This window comes from Sebastes fasciatus, chromosome 12 (assembly GCF_043250625.1).
Source record: "Sebastes fasciatus isolate fSebFas1 chromosome 12, fSebFas1.pri, whole genome shotgun sequence".
Classification (NCBI taxonomy): Eukaryota; Metazoa; Chordata; class Actinopteri; order Perciformes; family Sebastidae; genus Sebastes; species Sebastes fasciatus.
Genome location: NC_133806.1, coordinates 5,533,426 through 5,550,738, shown reverse-complemented (window position 1 = coordinate 5,550,738; position 17,313 = coordinate 5,533,426). Strand labels below are relative to the sequence as shown.

General features: G+C 39.2%; 2 protein-coding genes across 2 annotated transcripts; both read left to right on the top strand.

Moving 5' to 3' along the window:
• Positions 1-2,011: 2,011 nt before the first annotated feature.
• rnf183 (ring finger protein 183) lies at positions 2,012-4,044 on the top strand. The gene is made up of 2 exons (XM_074652797.1): positions 2,012-2,211; positions 2,900-4,044. Exon 2 carries the CDS (start codon positions 2,944-2,946, stop codon positions 3,913-3,915), a length of 972 nt encoding a protein of 323 aa, XP_074508898.1. The 5' UTR covers positions 2,012-2,211; positions 2,900-2,943; the 3' UTR covers positions 3,916-4,044.
• An 8,291-nt stretch (positions 4,045-12,335) lies between these two features.
• On the top strand, positions 12,336-16,604 carry mgat1a (alpha-1,3-mannosyl-glycoprotein 2-beta-N-acetylglucosaminyltransferase a). Its single transcript, XM_074652800.1, has 3 exons — positions 12,336-12,537; positions 14,127-15,035; positions 15,259-16,604. The coding sequence occupies exons 2-3, from the start codon at positions 14,403-14,405 to the stop codon at positions 15,955-15,957; spliced, it is 1,332 nt and encodes a 443-aa protein (XP_074508901.1). The 5' UTR covers positions 12,336-12,537; positions 14,127-14,402; the 3' UTR covers positions 15,958-16,604.
• The last annotated feature ends 709 nt before the right edge of the window (positions 16,605-17,313 follow it).

Genomic DNA, 17,313 nt, shown 5'->3' with positions numbered 1-17,313 from the left:
TAGAAATTTGAATATTTCTGCATACTGGGGTCCCTAAACAGTCTTGGAATCACATAAATTGGGTATCACTGTAAAGCTGAGACTCTTGTGGATCCAATGAGCCCAACTGTATTCATGTGTGATGATGTTAGTCCCCATAGGAGCCATTTCATTGTAGTGAGATAATTTTTTTAAACTTGACCTCACTGTATAAAATGACCTGTGGTGACCTCTAGGATAATCACAGCCTCATGAAACTTTACAGCCACAAACTAGAGACCTAGAGCATTCAGAGGATGGATGGCTTTCCTAGCTAGATTGACAATAAGGGGTTTTCTGAGCAGTTTACACAACACAAGTGCTCGCCATCCAATTGCAGAAAAATTTAATTCTTGCAGAGATCTCCAAATGTCAAACGTTTTTGATGCCAAATCACAGCATGGCTTTTTCTACGGTGTTCCTCAAGGTCTTGGTGTCTTAATGTGGTATTTTGGAGGGATTATTCTCGAGTGGTAAAAAACGGTTAAATTTAGCAACAAATGTGTAAGAAATGGTATCACCCCAAAAATTGCTGCAACAATTCATGAGACATAATAGAGCATGGGAATGGACATCATATACTTTTATCATAATGTTCTAAACCCTTATACACTTTCACAATTCATTTTAATTAATTAGTTCATGTTTATTTCTGATTTGTGACTACAACAACAACACACAGTGCTGCATCTCATATTAATCTTCAGGTTCCCAGCTTTCAGATGATGTACACCACTTCTATGTGACATCTACTGTTGACCTGCTATCTCCCCCTAAAGACCTCCTGTACACCTTAAAAAAGACAAAAACAGGTCTATTGTCGGTCTCAGAGGGTTAATGAGCATCACTAATGTTGCATCTGGTAATGGTGGAGCTCATTTCAACTACTTTATATACTGCTGGGTAGCTTAATTTATATAATAATACATCATAATCATTAGTTGACTATATATTAATAATCTAAATCTGTAAAGTGAATAGTGTCAAATAAATGTAGTGGAGTAACGAGTACAATATTTCCCTCTGAGCATAGTGAGAGTATAAAGTAGCATAAAATGGAAATACTCAAGTTGAGTACAAATACATCAAATTTTTACTTTAGTACAGTACATGAGTAAATGTACTTTGTTACATTCCACCACTGCAACAAAGACTGTGTGCATTCTTTATTGATATTTTACAAAATCAATATCGGTGCATAAAAAACATCCAATTCTCACAAAAGATACAGATGTGACATCTATTTTTTAATACTCCCTTATACTCCTTTAATACAACATATGAGCTGTTTGACAAAGCAAACAAAACGTATCTGTTTTTTTAATGCTCTTAATAATTTTATCATTTCTGGCTTTAAACATGCATTATATTGTCAGTCGGTGTCATTCAAAAAGCTCAGATGGAAAAGGGAGTAACTGGGACTGTGAAGTGCTGAAAGGTGAAGCTACGCAGCTCTTCTTGTTTGGCTGGTAAACCCAGAGAGCGTAGTGGAGGTATGACAGGTATGAAGTGCCTGTACCTGTAGTGTTGACACTACTGAAGCCTTGTCTTTTTATGCAGCGACAGTGGAATTTTCCCAACAGTCACTGCTGTTTTTTCTTGATTCATATCACGCACAAAGTCGCATAGAGCAAAAAAAACAAAAAACATTCAGGTGCTTCTCTACCGTTTGACCCTTCATGCCACTGACACCATATCTGATACTGAATGCTCAGTTTAACAACAAAAGCTGATACATATTAGTTTGAAGTTTAATTAACTAATAAGAAAATGCAGCTGTAATCACATGCAGAGTGATACTATACTAGCATGATATGCATGTGTGAGTGGACACACATAAGAGAGACAGATACAGACACAATAAAAAAAAAAAACTGGCTCACTACAGCTGGTCCAACTGGTCTGACGAGAAGAGAGAAAGGGAGGAGGAGGAGGAGGAGGAGGAGGAGGGTTCAGAGGAGGTAGTGCTGTGTTACAATTAGAAAACAACATAAGAGGAGAGATACGGACAGAAGAGGAGAACAGGGACTGCAGAGAGACCAAAAGACTTCCAGAGTAAAGCTTTAAAGTTGTTGTTTTTTAGTAATGAAGTTTGGTGATGTGCAAGTTTATACTGCACTGACACACAAAAGGATTATTCTACTTGTGAGGTCACCTCTGACGACTTGATCTGACATTTATCTACCTCATCAGGTCAGTGAGCGTCTACAAGTTCTGTGCAATTATTTACTTTCTTGTTCTTTGGCATAATAGAAGTTGCTGCTTTTAGCTAACTTCACTTATATTCAAGCCTGTAAACCCTTAATGAACAGAAACTTGTGCAGCTAAACTTGTTGCAAATATCAAAATGCATTTTCTACAATTTGAAAGAATATCAGCTGCTAAAATATGAAACGTGCGCCTTCTTCAGGGTAAAAACTTTGAGTTAATGACTGACTTTGTAAGACGGATGGGTATGATGGAATGTTTGCTATGACATTTCAAAACAAAGAAGCTGTGTCTCCTGGTTTAGTTTAACTTTACAGGTTTCAACAGACTAAGTTTGCAGCCTCATAAAGTTCCCTATTTCCTTATTTGAAGCACTTCGAGATCTGCCGTTCTCATGTTTGCTGATGATTTCTGAGCAGGAAAGCCTATTAAACAAATACAGCGACTCTTTATCAAGGCAAAAGCACCACATGCATGTAGAACAGATCAAATAAAATCAACAGATAGCATTTTAATACAATAGAGATGTTAGTTAAGCAAGAGATTATTTATTGCTTCATCATTGGGAAACAGCAATGGCCGTGTGGCCGTGCAGGTACATTCCTCCAGTCTGTTTCCTGCTCTGCTGGTTTCTGGGAGCCGTTAAACTTATCTCAGCTTTAATCTTCCACAGCTCCAGATTCCAGCCGGCACTCTACCTCTAACATCATCCCCAACATGAGTGATGACGCGGAGAGACACAGGCGCGAAGGGGGCCACAGCCATGGAGCCAGACAGGCCCCCAACGTCAAACCAAATCTTAGCCAGAAAGAGAGGAACAGCAAGGAGGACATGTGGAGGAAGGAGAAGCCTGCAAAAGTGAGGAGATCGAGGAGTATTGACTCGGAGAGGGTGGAGAGAAGCAGGAGGCGAGAGCGAGACCGGCACCATGGAGAGAGGAGGCAGCGGGGGAGGAGTGAGGAGGCCCGGGGACGAGACAGGAGAGAGAGAGACAGCGACAGGAGGAGGCCGCAAGAAGACGATGTGGACGAGACTGAGTGCGCTGTGTGTTTCTGCTCGTACGATAACATCTTCAGGACGCCAAAGCTGCTGGCGTGTGGGCACACCTTCTGCCTGGAGTGCCTCGCTCGCATCAACGTGACCTCTCCTGAGCTGAAGACCCTGTCGTGCCCCGTGTGTCGTGAGCTGACCGAGCTCCCCCACGGCCAGGACTTGCCCCGCCTGGGCAACAACGAGGAGATCATAGGCAAGCTGCCACCAGACATGCAAAGGGCCCTGTCCATCCGATTCAAGCGCAGCAAGGGCAAACTGCTCCTGAAGAACCCTCCTCAGAGCATCCCGACCAAGACTAATATCCTCGCCCTGCCTAAAAAGAGCCAGGATGGCCAGGCGACAGGAGGGGGTGACCTCCCCCTGAGCGCACTGGAGCAGGGAATAGTCCCAACCACTGTGGTGCACGTAGGAAGGCCTCCAAGCAGGGTCAGAGGTCGCCTGCGCAGGTTGTTCCGCTCGGACCAGTGCTACTACATCGTGGTGGGGACAATCATCACCATCACTGTGGCGCTCATGCTGGTGGGGGTTCTGGCCTTTGTGATCATACCGAATGTCATTCAACGGAGGCCTGATCAAGCATCGAACCAAACGACACAAGGTCCCCCAGGTCCATCCAATATAGGGTCGAGACCCTGAGGGGAGTCAGGGGTGGACAGGCTGTAGAGATGAGACTAAAGCGGAGGGAGAGATTATCACACAAAACTTGTTGTGACTCTCAGTGATCCTTTTGCCCTCATTTGTCCTCTTGGTGAAGGAAAAACAAAACACTGGGACGTGGTCAGGTCATGTTCAGTGAAGTGAAGAAATGAAGGAAAATAAGGGCAGCAGCATTTTTTTTTAAAGAGGACCTATTATGCTTTTGTGCCTTTTCCCCTTTCCTTTAGTGTGTTATATCGTTTTTATTCATGTAAAAGATCTGCAAAATTACAAAGTCCACGCCAAAGGGAGGTACTCTCCCCCACAGAAACAATGCTCCTGAACTGCCTGAAATGCCTCGCTTGAAGACCTGTCTCTTCTTCTGTAACGTGGTGATGTCACCAAGTAACATATTTGCATAATACCTGTCTAGCAGCTAGTTTGGCATGCCCTAAAACAAAGCTAGTTAGAGCGGAGCTGGAGCGGAGTCCGAAGAGTTTTTTATTCGGTTGACCAATCACAACAGAGTGGGCCAACTGACCAATCAGGGAAACCCAAAATACAAGTATGCACCTGAAAATAAGCATGATAGGTCGTCTTTAAACGAAGGACACAGGCTCAAAGTTGCACATGGGCAATATAGCCACTCTTTTCCTGAACATGTCTGTGATTACTGTGAAATACTGTACGAATAAACTGTCCATAATGATTAATAAGCTGTAAATGTTGAAATGTGCTAAACTAAAGACGTGCGTATCTTTTGATTGGCTGGTTTCCATAATCAGTTCAGGGTTTCTTGTTCTTACAACTTTTGTTTGTAAACCAACTCATTGTACATAGCCATAGATGATTTATATATTTGTATATAAGTATTTTCTCTTTTCACTCAAAAGAATGGGCTTTTTATTATAATAAATAAAGCTTTTTTAGACTTTGAATGCTCATTGCTCAGTATTTCTAAAACACATGATGACAACTTTATTTCTATAAACCAGGTGTTTACTTTCTGGGGCCAGGGACCCTTACACGGGAGAACATTTTCCAAGAACCCCCTCTTAAAATCGTAACAGCAGTTAAGCATGTATACTTATTACCATATTTTCTCTTAGATGCCATTGGAACTATTTATATTCTAAAACTTTTCAATCTAAATACTTCAGACCTGTTTCATTGTGATAAACAGAAACACATTTTAATTTAAATAATATTAATACCACTTATGACAGTATTACATTTTTTAGGGTCATGTCTAGAAGGTAACCCCCAAATTACGAAAACTTCCAAAACCTTGCAAAAAAACTAGCTTGAGACTCGCTGCCCAACGACCTATCCTAACCTTAACCATTCAAGGCCAATGCCTAACCTTAACTATTCAAGGTCAATGCCTAACGTTAACTATTCGAGGTCAATGCCTAACCTTAACTATTCAAGGTCAATGCCTAACCTTAACTATTCAAGGTCAATGCCTAACGTTAACTATTCAAGGTCAATGCCTAACGTTAACTATCTGAAGTCAATGCCTAACCTTAACTATTCGAGGTCAATGCCTAACCTTAACTATTCGAGGTCAATGCCTAACCTTAACTATTCGAGGTCAATGCCTAACCTTAACTATTCAAGGTCAATGCCTAACCTTAACTATTCGAGGTCAATGCCTAACCTTAACTGTTTGAAGTCAATGCCTAACCTTAACTGTTTGAAGTCAATGCCTAACCTTAACTGTTTGAAGTCAATGCCTAACATTAACCATTCAAGGTCAATGCCTAACCTTAACTATTCGAGGTCAATGCCTAACCTTAACTGTTTGAAGTCAATGCCTAACCTTAACTGTTTGAAGTCAATGCCTAACCTTAACTGTTTGAAGTCAATGCCTAACCTTAACTGTTTGAAGTCAATGCCTAACATTAACCATTCAAGGTCAATGCCTAACCTTAACTATTCGAGAGTAATGCCCTAACCATCAGCTTCGTAACTTGGGTGTTACTTTCTAGACACAACCTTTTTTAGTCCTTCTTCTCCATGAGTGCAGTATAGTGGGGACTTCCTGTCCATTTCCCTGACACTTATCCTCTTTTGACTGTAATCAAAACATGTTTATGGGCTAATACCTTTCAGGAAACTGAATGTCCTCTTCAGACACCTGACCCTCTGGTGGTGTAAACAGACCAGTTAACAGGGTGGCCTTCCTCCTGACCCACTCAGGGAGGGTAGTTGTTTTGACATCAGTTTTATTGGCAATGACATGTAGCAGGTCAGTCACTTGTAGGTTAATATGCCATTCAAATATTTGGTGTGGGATGGGCAAAACATGTGACACGTAAAGTCCGCAACAAACTGCAACCGTCTTTCCTGCAGCCCTTTAACTTATCTATCTGAGTGCCACCTTTAAACTTCAAGGGAATTAAACATAACAGAATACATGTTGCATGTAAAAGTAATGTGCTTATTGCAATAACTAGTTGCTAAAACCGACAAATATAGATTTTAAAGACAGTGGGGAAAAGTAACTAAGTGTATTTACTCAAGCACAATATTCAGGTACTTGCACATTAGTTTAGTATTTCCATTTTATGTCACTTTATACTTCTACTCCACTACATTTCAATACTTTTTTATTCCACTTAGACCCTTGACATGATTTTAAACGTAAACATTCTAAATGTGTCCCACTTTGTTCCTGGTTGCAGTGTATGTGAATGTCATCAGCTGACAGGAAGTACACATGGACCCAAGCTGTTGCCTAGCAATGCAATTCCGTTGCAATTCCGTCAAAATGCGCTAAAACGGAGCGTTTCAGACAGAGGGTAAATACAGGCATATTCAGGCAGACAGCATGAGGAAAATAAAAGGTTTTTTGAACATTACAGCATGTAAACATGTTCTAGTAGAAACACAAAAAAAAAGTATGAACCTGAAAGTGAACATAATATGGGACCTTTAAATGCCAAATTTGAAAAGTTACCATGGAATAAAAAGTAGGCCAATACATTTCTCTCTGAAATGTAGGGGAGTAGAAGTACAGTACAAAGTAGGAGAAATGGAAATACCTAAATAAAGTATCTCAAAACACAGTAGTGTGAGTAAATATAGTTACATTCCACCACTGTGATCAGTTTGTAAAATATGATGCAGTGTCGATGTTGCTGATATTTCTGCAGATGCAACACTGTATTATTACAGTGTGTTATTGGCCTATACTACTTCTGAGTACTTTTCCCACCACCATTGCCCAAGACACGCCTATCTGAGCCCCCCCCTCCTGGACTATCGAGGCAAATATGGTCTGGTGCACCACAGCAGAGAAGACCCCCCTCCTCTATGCATGATGTGACTGCTTGGATAGGGGGGTTGAACATTTGGAGACCTTAAAGTCCTGCAACAGAAGCGGTCTGCTCTGGATATTATCGACCACCATGGCTTCCACTCCCTCCGCCTCGGCCCTGTCGGCTGTTCTCCGGTGTCGGGGGAATATCTGGAGCAGGAATCCGCCGACCAAGAGGCCTGCAAGCCTCGGTCTGACTGGCGGCTCTCCAGCTGAGTCCAGCCGGGCAAACCATGCCTCAACGTGGGAAGCTTTCCTCCAAGGAGACCTGCATGTTGTGGTGGGAAGAAGACTGACTGTGGCGTATAAATCAGCCCGAGTAGATGGTGCAATGTTGAGGGGAAAAGATGCCAGGGAAATTAATAAATTATGTCACAAACAACTTTCGCAATCTGCAGGAGACGCGCGCTCAGCTGTGCGTAATGGTGTCCAAAACGCGCTGGTGCGTCAGTTGGCGCGCAGACTGATATCATCTAATAACCTGCTGCCAGGAACAGACAGATGCTCTCAAATGATCCACAAGATTAAATACGAAACACACATGTGTAAAATAGTATTTATTCAGGAAAGTAGTAGTGAACTCCCAGCTGATGTCCTGAAAGTGTCCATCACGTCCAGAAGATTGATGGAACATGCAGGACAATTACCTTCATTCGTGTTAACTGGCTGGACAACTCTGAGGAGCACCTGCTTGTCGTTGACTGCTCTGGTGTCAGAGTTTATGTGTTTGAAGCTGGCGGTGTTGTGGATGTCCAGCAGCAGACCTGATGATGAGGATGGTGATGATGATGTGCTGCAGCATCAGAACATCAGGAACAATACCCTCCAGGTGAGCCTCATGAGACTTAAAGGGATAGTTTGTAACTTTCAGAAATGCTTGTTAACAGCGACACCTGTGGCTGTTAAGTCAATGAAAGTCAGCGTCATGCGCGCGCTTGCTCGCTCTAAATAGACATGAACGAGCATCGCTCAAAACAGTGAGGCGACACACGTCAGCTAAAACCACAATATCACTCTATATTTCAGCTGCTTGGCAGTAATGTTAGCTGACCAGACGAAGGTCTCTCCATGAATCAGTGCTGACCCTAGTGTTGGCTTTTCCTACCTCAGCCTCCGAGGCTGAAGCAGAAAGAGAAACGTTATCGCCTCCCTACTGCGCCCGGAGGGAGACACCGGCAGCCGGTCGGAGACGATTACGTTTCTCGCTGCGGAGCTCCGTCACTTCACAAGACACGGGAAACCTCTTTTGGTCTGGAGGAGCTGCAGCAGTTATTTCTGCACAAACGTCCACTGAAAATTCACTAGATATTCTCAGGAGCCACGAAGTCTTCTGCAGTGTGTAATGTGCACGCATGAACGTGAGGTGGAGTGAGAACGCGCGCGTTGTGTGAGTGAAGGGAAGCAGGCAGAGGAGCAGTGACTCCGGCCACAAGCGGGCGCGCATAAGCGGGCGCGCATAAGCGGGCGCGCATAAGCGAGCGTGCATGGGACACCGACCCGGTAGATTTATACCTGTAAAAAGTTACAAACAGTCCCTTTAAAGGGATAGTTCAGGTTCAGTTCAGTTTTGAAGTGGGGCTGTATATCCTCCTGAGAACCAGCCCATTGACATGTGTCCACTGTAGTGGACATTTTGTCCACATGCATATCCTTTTACTCTTTTGACTTACTCTATCAACCCCTGGTGTGACATCATAGGCTTTCCAGTGATATGGCATTAGTTTTTTTTTAATCAAGTTGAATGTATTCTTGGTTTAATATCACTCTATGGCCATAATCTGTTCATTTGTTTTAGTCTTTTCACACTGAAATGTTCCTGTGGTCCACTACAGTGGACGTGCTGTAAAATAAAAAATAAAGTTAAAAAGCCTAAATTGTAAGATTTTCTTTTAACCCTAAATATGAAGGAAATCACACAAAACAAGTAATTGGAAGACTCTTTTTTTACTCGGTTCCCAGGAGGATATGAGGTAGCCTGAGATAGGCCTATCCATAGGCAGTGTATCAGTTTAAGTGCACGCTATATTTAGAATAATTTCTCCGGTTTACCTTGCCATGAGACAGCTATATACAGTCTATGTTTCTGACCGGGGAACTCAAGCCGTTATCCAGATGCTCTTGCCAAAGCAACCATTAAAAAAAATAGAACTTTGGTGAATCCGAACTAACCAAAGTCACACAACAGCACAGACACACTAACCGATTGAGGCAGCGGTAGACCAGCAACCCCAGTGTTCCGTGAGATAAAAAAATAAATAAATTTGAATGGAGTCTGGCAGCTTTGGCGAGGGCATAGATAACAGTTCCCAGTTGGAAAGGTTTGTCTCAGGGCAAGGTAAAGCGGTGAAAATATGTTTTGCTGCTGGCCCCGTCCACAGCAATACATCGCTTTGCTCCCGTGCGGCAACTCCTGTCTACTTCTCCAAACTGGCGGCGTGCAGACCGTCATCTACTGAAGGGAATACCCTGACTATGGATAAGTACCTCATACAACCCCACTTCAAAACACCTCCCTTTAATGTGATGCTTTATATGTGTTTATGTTACTGTATTAAACCATATGAAATAATTGCATTGGCCTACGTACTCTTTCAGGCAAAACGAACCCACTGTCCCACAGACCTCACCTCCTCCGTGGACTACTCCGACTCTGGACAAATGATCCCAGAAGACAGACCTGACTGAGAGTCCCAAGTCCTCAGCACCAAAAATAGCCCACACACACTCAGTGATCTAACCTTGTTTACTGACTTTTACTTGGCTTTCACAATTCACAAAGCACATTTGGACTTCAACCCAGAGATACAAGAAAACAACTGGTTGTTTTTTTTAAAGCTTTTTTTTGCTTTAAAGAAAAGTAAGCAATACTGTAACAATAAATACCTGAGAAACATGAAACACATGCTTTGTTTGTAGTACATTTTTACTTAAAGTAGGTATTCTAGGCCTCCTGGTGGATAATTAAAATAATTGCAGTACATTTTATTTGCACAAAAACTTATTTTGCAAACATGGAATGAAGTAAAATAGGCCTATAACATCTCTCAAAATGGAAATATTCAAATAATGTCCGATTAAAAACTGTATCATTGAAAGATTTGTACTTATTCTATCCATTTGTGTTTTTAAGATGTTTGCTTTATTTTTTACTGTGAAATTATTTTTGGATAAAAATATAGATCTAAACAAATATTCAGTGCCAGTATAAGGTCACTTGTATACACGTTCCACCTGTTATAAGGATGTGCACATATCTACACATTTGTGCATCTATTTCTACATGTGGAATGCTATCTGATATCACTTTCCATGTTAACCTTATAAATACATATTTACAGAGTAAGTTATGCGTATTTGCAAATCGCCCTGTATTTTTGTGGATGTGACTTTACACAACACAAATACAAAAATACATGTTTGTGGATAGTGAAATATTTGCAGATCATGGTATATATTTGTGGAATGTCTTCTGTGGGTTACAACCAATAAAGTCCAATAAAAACTTCCATACAAGGATAGGATCTCTCTTCATCACCATATTTCGACGCCACAGTATGTGAAAGCAGACAATAAATGTTTACAAAGACATCAAATGCTTCTGTTTGTTAATTAGCTCTGCAGAGAGCCGCTCAACACGCCTTGCCTTGCCTAAAACGGAGCGTTTCAGACAGAAGGGTGAATACAGGGATATTCAGGCAGACAGTACGAGGACAATAATGTGTTTTTTTAACATTACAGCATGTAAACATGTTCTAGTAGAAACACAAAATACAAGTATGAATCAGAAAATGAGCACGATATGGGACCTTTAATGACATTTATTTATTTATCGAGTCATGCATTTATTAATTAATTAATTAATTTATCGAGTCATGCATTTATTCATTTATTCATTTTTCTATTTATTTTGGCAGGTTTTGTCCTCGGTACTTCTTTGCAGCTCAAGCAGAAAATGCATGTTATTAAATTAAATTAGCTAGGATCTCTCTTCATTACCATATTTCGACGTGAAAGCAGAAAATAAATGTTTACAAAGACATAAATGCTTCTGTTTTTAATTTAATTAGCTCTGCAGAGAGCCGCTCAACACGCCTTGCCTTGCCTAAAATGGAGTGTTTCAGACAGGAGGGTGAAGACAGGGATATTCAGACAGACAGTATGAGGAAAATAATGTGTTTTTTGGAACATTACAGCATGTAAACATGTTCTAGTAGAAACACAAAATACAAGTATGAACCTGAAAATGAGCACGATATGGGACCTTTAATGACATTTATTTATTTATCGAGTCATGCATTTATTCATTTATTTATTTATCGAGTCATGCATTTATTCATTTATTTATTTATTTATTTATCGAGTCATGTATTTATTAATTTATTTATTTTTTATTTAATTTTGGCAGGGTTTGTCCTCGGTACTTCTTTGCAGCTCAAGCAGAAAATGCATGTTATAAAATTAGCTAAGATAGGATCTCTCTTCATTACCATATAATAATAATAATATATAATATAATATATGTATATAATAATAGTATATTATTCATTTATTTTTTTGTTATGTTGTATAGTCTTAAATTGTGCAAAACAAATAAACAAACAAAAAAATAAACATGTTCTAGTAGAAACACAAAATACAAGTATGGACCTGAAAATTTGCATGATATGGGACCTTAAATGACATTTATTTATTTATCGAGTCATGTATTTATTAGTTTATTTTTTATTATTATTTTTTTTATTATTATTAATAATAATAATAATAATAATAAGTATACATTTTATTTATATAGCGCTTTTCTGGATACTCACAGACACTTTACACAAGCAACTTAAAATTTATTATAATTTATTTTGGCAGGTTTTGTCCGAGGGTACTTCTCTGCAGCTCAAGCAGAAAATGCATGTTATTAAATTAGCTAGGATAGGATCTCTCTTCATTACCATATTTCGACGTGAAAGCAGACAATAAAATGTATACAAAGACATCAAAGGCTGCTGTTTTTATTTTAATTAGCTCGCAACACGTGTCTGTGTTGCGTAATCTCTCTCAAGGTGACAGTCAGTCAGGGCGGGACTTCCTTCCTCCCTCTCTACCCAGGAAGTCGTCGTGTTACTTTTTCCTCCTCCTCCTCCTCCTCCTCCTCCTCTCCGTCCAGTCTTGGGAGAAACAAGAGAAACTAAAGGGGTGTTAAGTTGCTTTTTGTAGCAAGAGAACAGCTTCCTCGAGTCTCCGGTCGGTCAACTTTTACCGGTTGTCATCGAACGAAATGGCCCCAAAGAGAAGAAGACGCTCAAAGGGTAAATTACTAACGATTAGGAGCTGATTTCAACACGCTCCTCCTCACAGCTCTACAGTAGTTATACAGTCTAGAGAGGTATGATCTGTCTGTCGAGCATTAGACAGGACAGAGAGAGAGAGAAGTCAGTGTTAAAGGTTGTTCTTTATGTCTTTAATAACACACAGTTTGGTGTATTTAACGAGGCAGCCACAGGTGATCAGAGATGATCGATCAGAGACAGTTCTGGTGAATCATCACTCCAGCTCCCATGAAGTAACTTCCTACCAGATAGAAACTGACATAACCTGATTTCCTGTTTTTCATTTTTTATAACAATGTTGTTGCCACTTTGTTGTCACTTTTATTTATGCTACCTCATTTATTTTGTATTTATACTACCTCATTTATTTTTTATTTATAATACCTCATATCATTTTTATTTATACTACCTCATTTAATTTGTATTTATTCTACCTCTTATAATTTTTATTTTTACTAGCTCATTTATTTTTTATTTATTTTTTAAATTGTATTACCTCTTATCATTTTTATTTATACTACCTCTTTTATTTTTTATTATTTTTTTATTTATAATACCTCTTATCATTTTTATTTATACTACCTCATTTAATTTGTATGTATAATACCTCATATCAGTTTTATTTACACTACCTCTTATCATTTTTATTTGTACTACCTTATTTATTTTTTATTTATTTTTTATTTATAATACCTCTTATCATTTTTATTTATACTACCTCATTTAATTTTTATTTGTGCTACCTCTTATCATTTCTATTTTTACTACCTCATTTATTTGTTATTTATAATACCTGTTATCATTTTTATTTATACAACCTGTTATCATTTTTATTTATACTACTTCATTTAATTTTTATTTATAATACCTCATATCAGTTTTATTTATACTACCTGTTATCATTTTTATTTATACTACTTCATTTAATTTGTATTTATACTACCTCATATCAGTTTTATTTATACTACCTCATTTATTTTTTTATTTATACTACCTCATTTATTTAAAACAAAAACTGCAACAAATTTGCACACTTTGCTGATGTCTATACTTTGTTTATATTTTATCTATTAATTCATTTATTTATTAATTTCTATTTTATAATTTTTTTATATTTCTGTTATTTATAGTAGTTTGGTATAATTTTTAGTGTATTCTGTAGATATTTGAATGTTGATACAGTATGTATGTTAATTTTTTAAAACAATGTTTTTGCCACTTTGTTGTCACTTTTATTTATACTACCTCATGTAATTTTTATTTATACTATCACATTTAATTTGTATTTATACTACCTCATTTCATTTTTAATCGAAAACAAAAACTGCAACAAATTTGCACACTTTGCTGATGTATGTAGTGTGTTATTCTATGTTTATATTTTATCCATTCATTTATTTATTTCTATTTTATAAATGTTATATTTCTATGTTAGTTGTAGTATTTTGGTATATTTTTTAGTGTATTCTGATAGATATTTGAGTGTTGATACAGTATGTATATCTATATCTATCTATCTTATTGCAACCTTTATTTTCTGAAAGTACATTGTGTTCTTGTTATTTCAGATGGAAGGGGATATTGAAAGGATATTGAAACTTCACACCAAGATGAGTCCTGTCCTTCCTCGTATTCCGTCCATCTTCACCCTGATCGACACTGTATTGTGTCCTTATAACTTTAGTAACTTCACAACAAAGTGTGACTCCAGATCTCTTACCATGTGCTTGTGATGATACACAGGCTGCCCGTCCCGTATCCCATTCCTATTGTCTGTAAAACACTTTCTATTCACACACCCTGTCCTCCTGTAACCAACCTCCCTCCCTCTGAGTTTCTGGGCCATGCTCCGCAAGAGAGGCTCTGTCGTTCTTTGTGGCGCATTCCTGTTTATCACCTGGAACGCCATACTGGTGCTTCTGCTGTGGGGCAGACCGCCGCCCACCGAGCCGGGCGAGCATGACCCAGAGAAGAAAGAAGTGCCTGAAAGGCCCACTAATGATATGGTGGGAGATGTGCTCCGAATGGCAGACACGTTCGAGGAAGAGCTTGAAGAGCAGAGGAAAATCCTGCTGCAGATCAAGAATCAGCGAGCACTGTGGGAGCCGTCAAACAAAAAGGGACAGAAGGTCGACGTCCCGCATCAGCCTGTCATTCCTATCCTGGTAATCGCCTGCAACAGGGTCACCGTGAGGCGCTGCTTGGACAAACTCCTGGAGCTCCGTCCTTCAGCGGAGCTTTTCCCGATCATAGTGAGTCAGGACTGTGGACACGCCGAAACTGCTGAGGTGATCCGTTCTTATGGAAATCAAGTAGTTCATCTGAAACAGCCGGACTTGTCAAATGTCGCTGTGCGACCAGAGCACAAGAAGTTTCAGGGTTACTACAAAATCTCCAGGCATTACCGCTGGGCTCTCAACCAAGTGTTCAAGACCCTGTCTCATTCCTCTGCTGTGATTGTGGAGGATGATCTCGAGGTAAACACATCATCAAATTAGTGGCAACATATTGCTCTAGTTAATGCTTTTATATTAGTATTACATCAGATTCAAATGGCCAAGGTTACATTAACATGTTCATTCTTTTATACATCAATATAAAAACAATGCTGTTAAGTTATTATATTCTTAAAGCAGTTGATTTCACTGGTTGACAGGGGTCATGTTAAACTGATATTGAATTATTCATGTCCTACTCTAGGTGGCGCCAGACTTCTTTGAGTACTTCCGAGCCTTGCAGCCACTCCTGAAATCCGACCCCAGTCTGTGGTGTGTGTCGGCCTGGAATGACAATGGCAGGGATGGCTACGTGAATCCTGGCAAGGCCGACCTGCTCTACAGGACCGACTTCTTTCCAGGCCTGGGGTGGATGCTCCTCAAGGAGGTGTGGGAGGAGCTGGAGCCCAAGTGGCCTGCTTCATTCTGGGATGACTGGATGCGCCAGCCAGAGCAGCGCCGCAACCGTGCCTGTATACGCCCAGAGATCTCGCGCACTTTAACCTTTGGCCGGAAAGGAGTGAGTCTGGGTCAATTCTATGACAAGTACCTGCGTTACATTAAACTGAATACCGAATTTGTGCCTTTCACCAAGTTAGACCTGAGTTACTTGAAAGAGGAGACGTACAGAGAACAGTTTGAGAAGGAAGTTTACAGCGCTCCCTTGGTTACATATGAAGATGTTAAGCAAGGGCAGCTGAAAGGAACTGGGCCCTTCCGCCTTCAATATACTAGAAAGGATAGTTTCAAAGTGCTGGCCAAAAACCTGGGAATCATGGAGGACTTGAAGTCTGGAGTCCCAAGGACAGGATACAGAGGGGTTGTCAGTTTCATCTCAAGAGGACGGAGAATCTACTTGGCCCCTCCTCCAGGATGGACCAAGTACGATCCCACCTGGAGCTGATAATCCAGAAGGAAGTTTATGTGCATTAGCCTTTTTGTAATCTCTGAATGTCAGCTGGAGAAAGTATTTCAGACCAAAGACTCATGTCCTTAAAGTGTATCTTTGATTGAATGATATGTACTTTAGATTATTGCCTATAACAATGCAGAATGGATTGTCTCTCTTTCTGGTGTTGGGGTTATTGCCAATGCTACTCAGGTCTTTTACATTATTCTAAAACGATTCTTACATTGTAGGATACAGCCTAAACCGTTTGTTAGACAAGACTGCTGTAATTCACCAGAGATCTATTTTTTATATTCTGCTAATTCTGCACATGACATTCATTAATGCATTCAATGCAATGATCTCGTTTGCCACTTTTTTTGTGTAAATTATTTGCAAATTCTGGTAGCCTGTGTGAACTGTTTATGTCTGGTACAAATATGAAAATATAATCTGTGGTATGGTTGCTTATGGTGGTGGTGACTGGTCATAACTGCAGTATGTATAATCCGTCATTTGATTCTCATTTGTATGTCTTCTATGAAAAATCTGTTCTTCCTGCTTATATTTTCATTCAGTTAATTTTGTTGAATGATTCTCCAATGTAGTACACCTTGCAGGTGCCTGTGTTTGTATGTTTTTGGAATAAAAAAAAAACAATGCACAAGTTGTTTTTTTAATGAGTTGCTTAATTCAGGTAGCTTTTGCAGAACGAATACCGTGTTCTCAGTTCATATTAAGATTATAAAAATGTATCCTGAGGGAAATTGTTGTGCAGCAGTTGCAGTACAAAGTGGAAAATCAAATATATAGAATACAAATTAACAAAAATATAAACAGTAAAGATTATCAAGAAGGTGCAAGGAGAAGGTAAGGTAAAGTGCAATCTAATGCAGTACAGTATCACTGGGTTAATAATTGTAAACATGTACATGCAAATACATAATATAGTACAATAAGTACAGTATAGTATAGTACAGTATAGTATATTATAGTATCGTACAGTACAGCATAGTATAGTACAGTACAGTATAGTACAGTATAATATAGTACAGTATAGTAAAGTTTAGTATCGTACAGTCCAGTATAGTATAGTACAGTACAGTATATTACAGTATAATATAGTATAGTAAAGTATAGTATAATATAGTATAGTATAATACAATACAATACAGTATAGTACAGTATAATATAGTACAGTATAGTAAAGTATAGTATAGTATAATACAATACAGTACAGTATGGTAAAATATAGTATAGTAAAGTATAGTATAGTATAGTACAGTACAGTACATTACATTACAGTACAGTATAGTAAAGTATAGTATAGTATAGTATAGTATAGTACAGTACAGTATAGTATAGTATAGT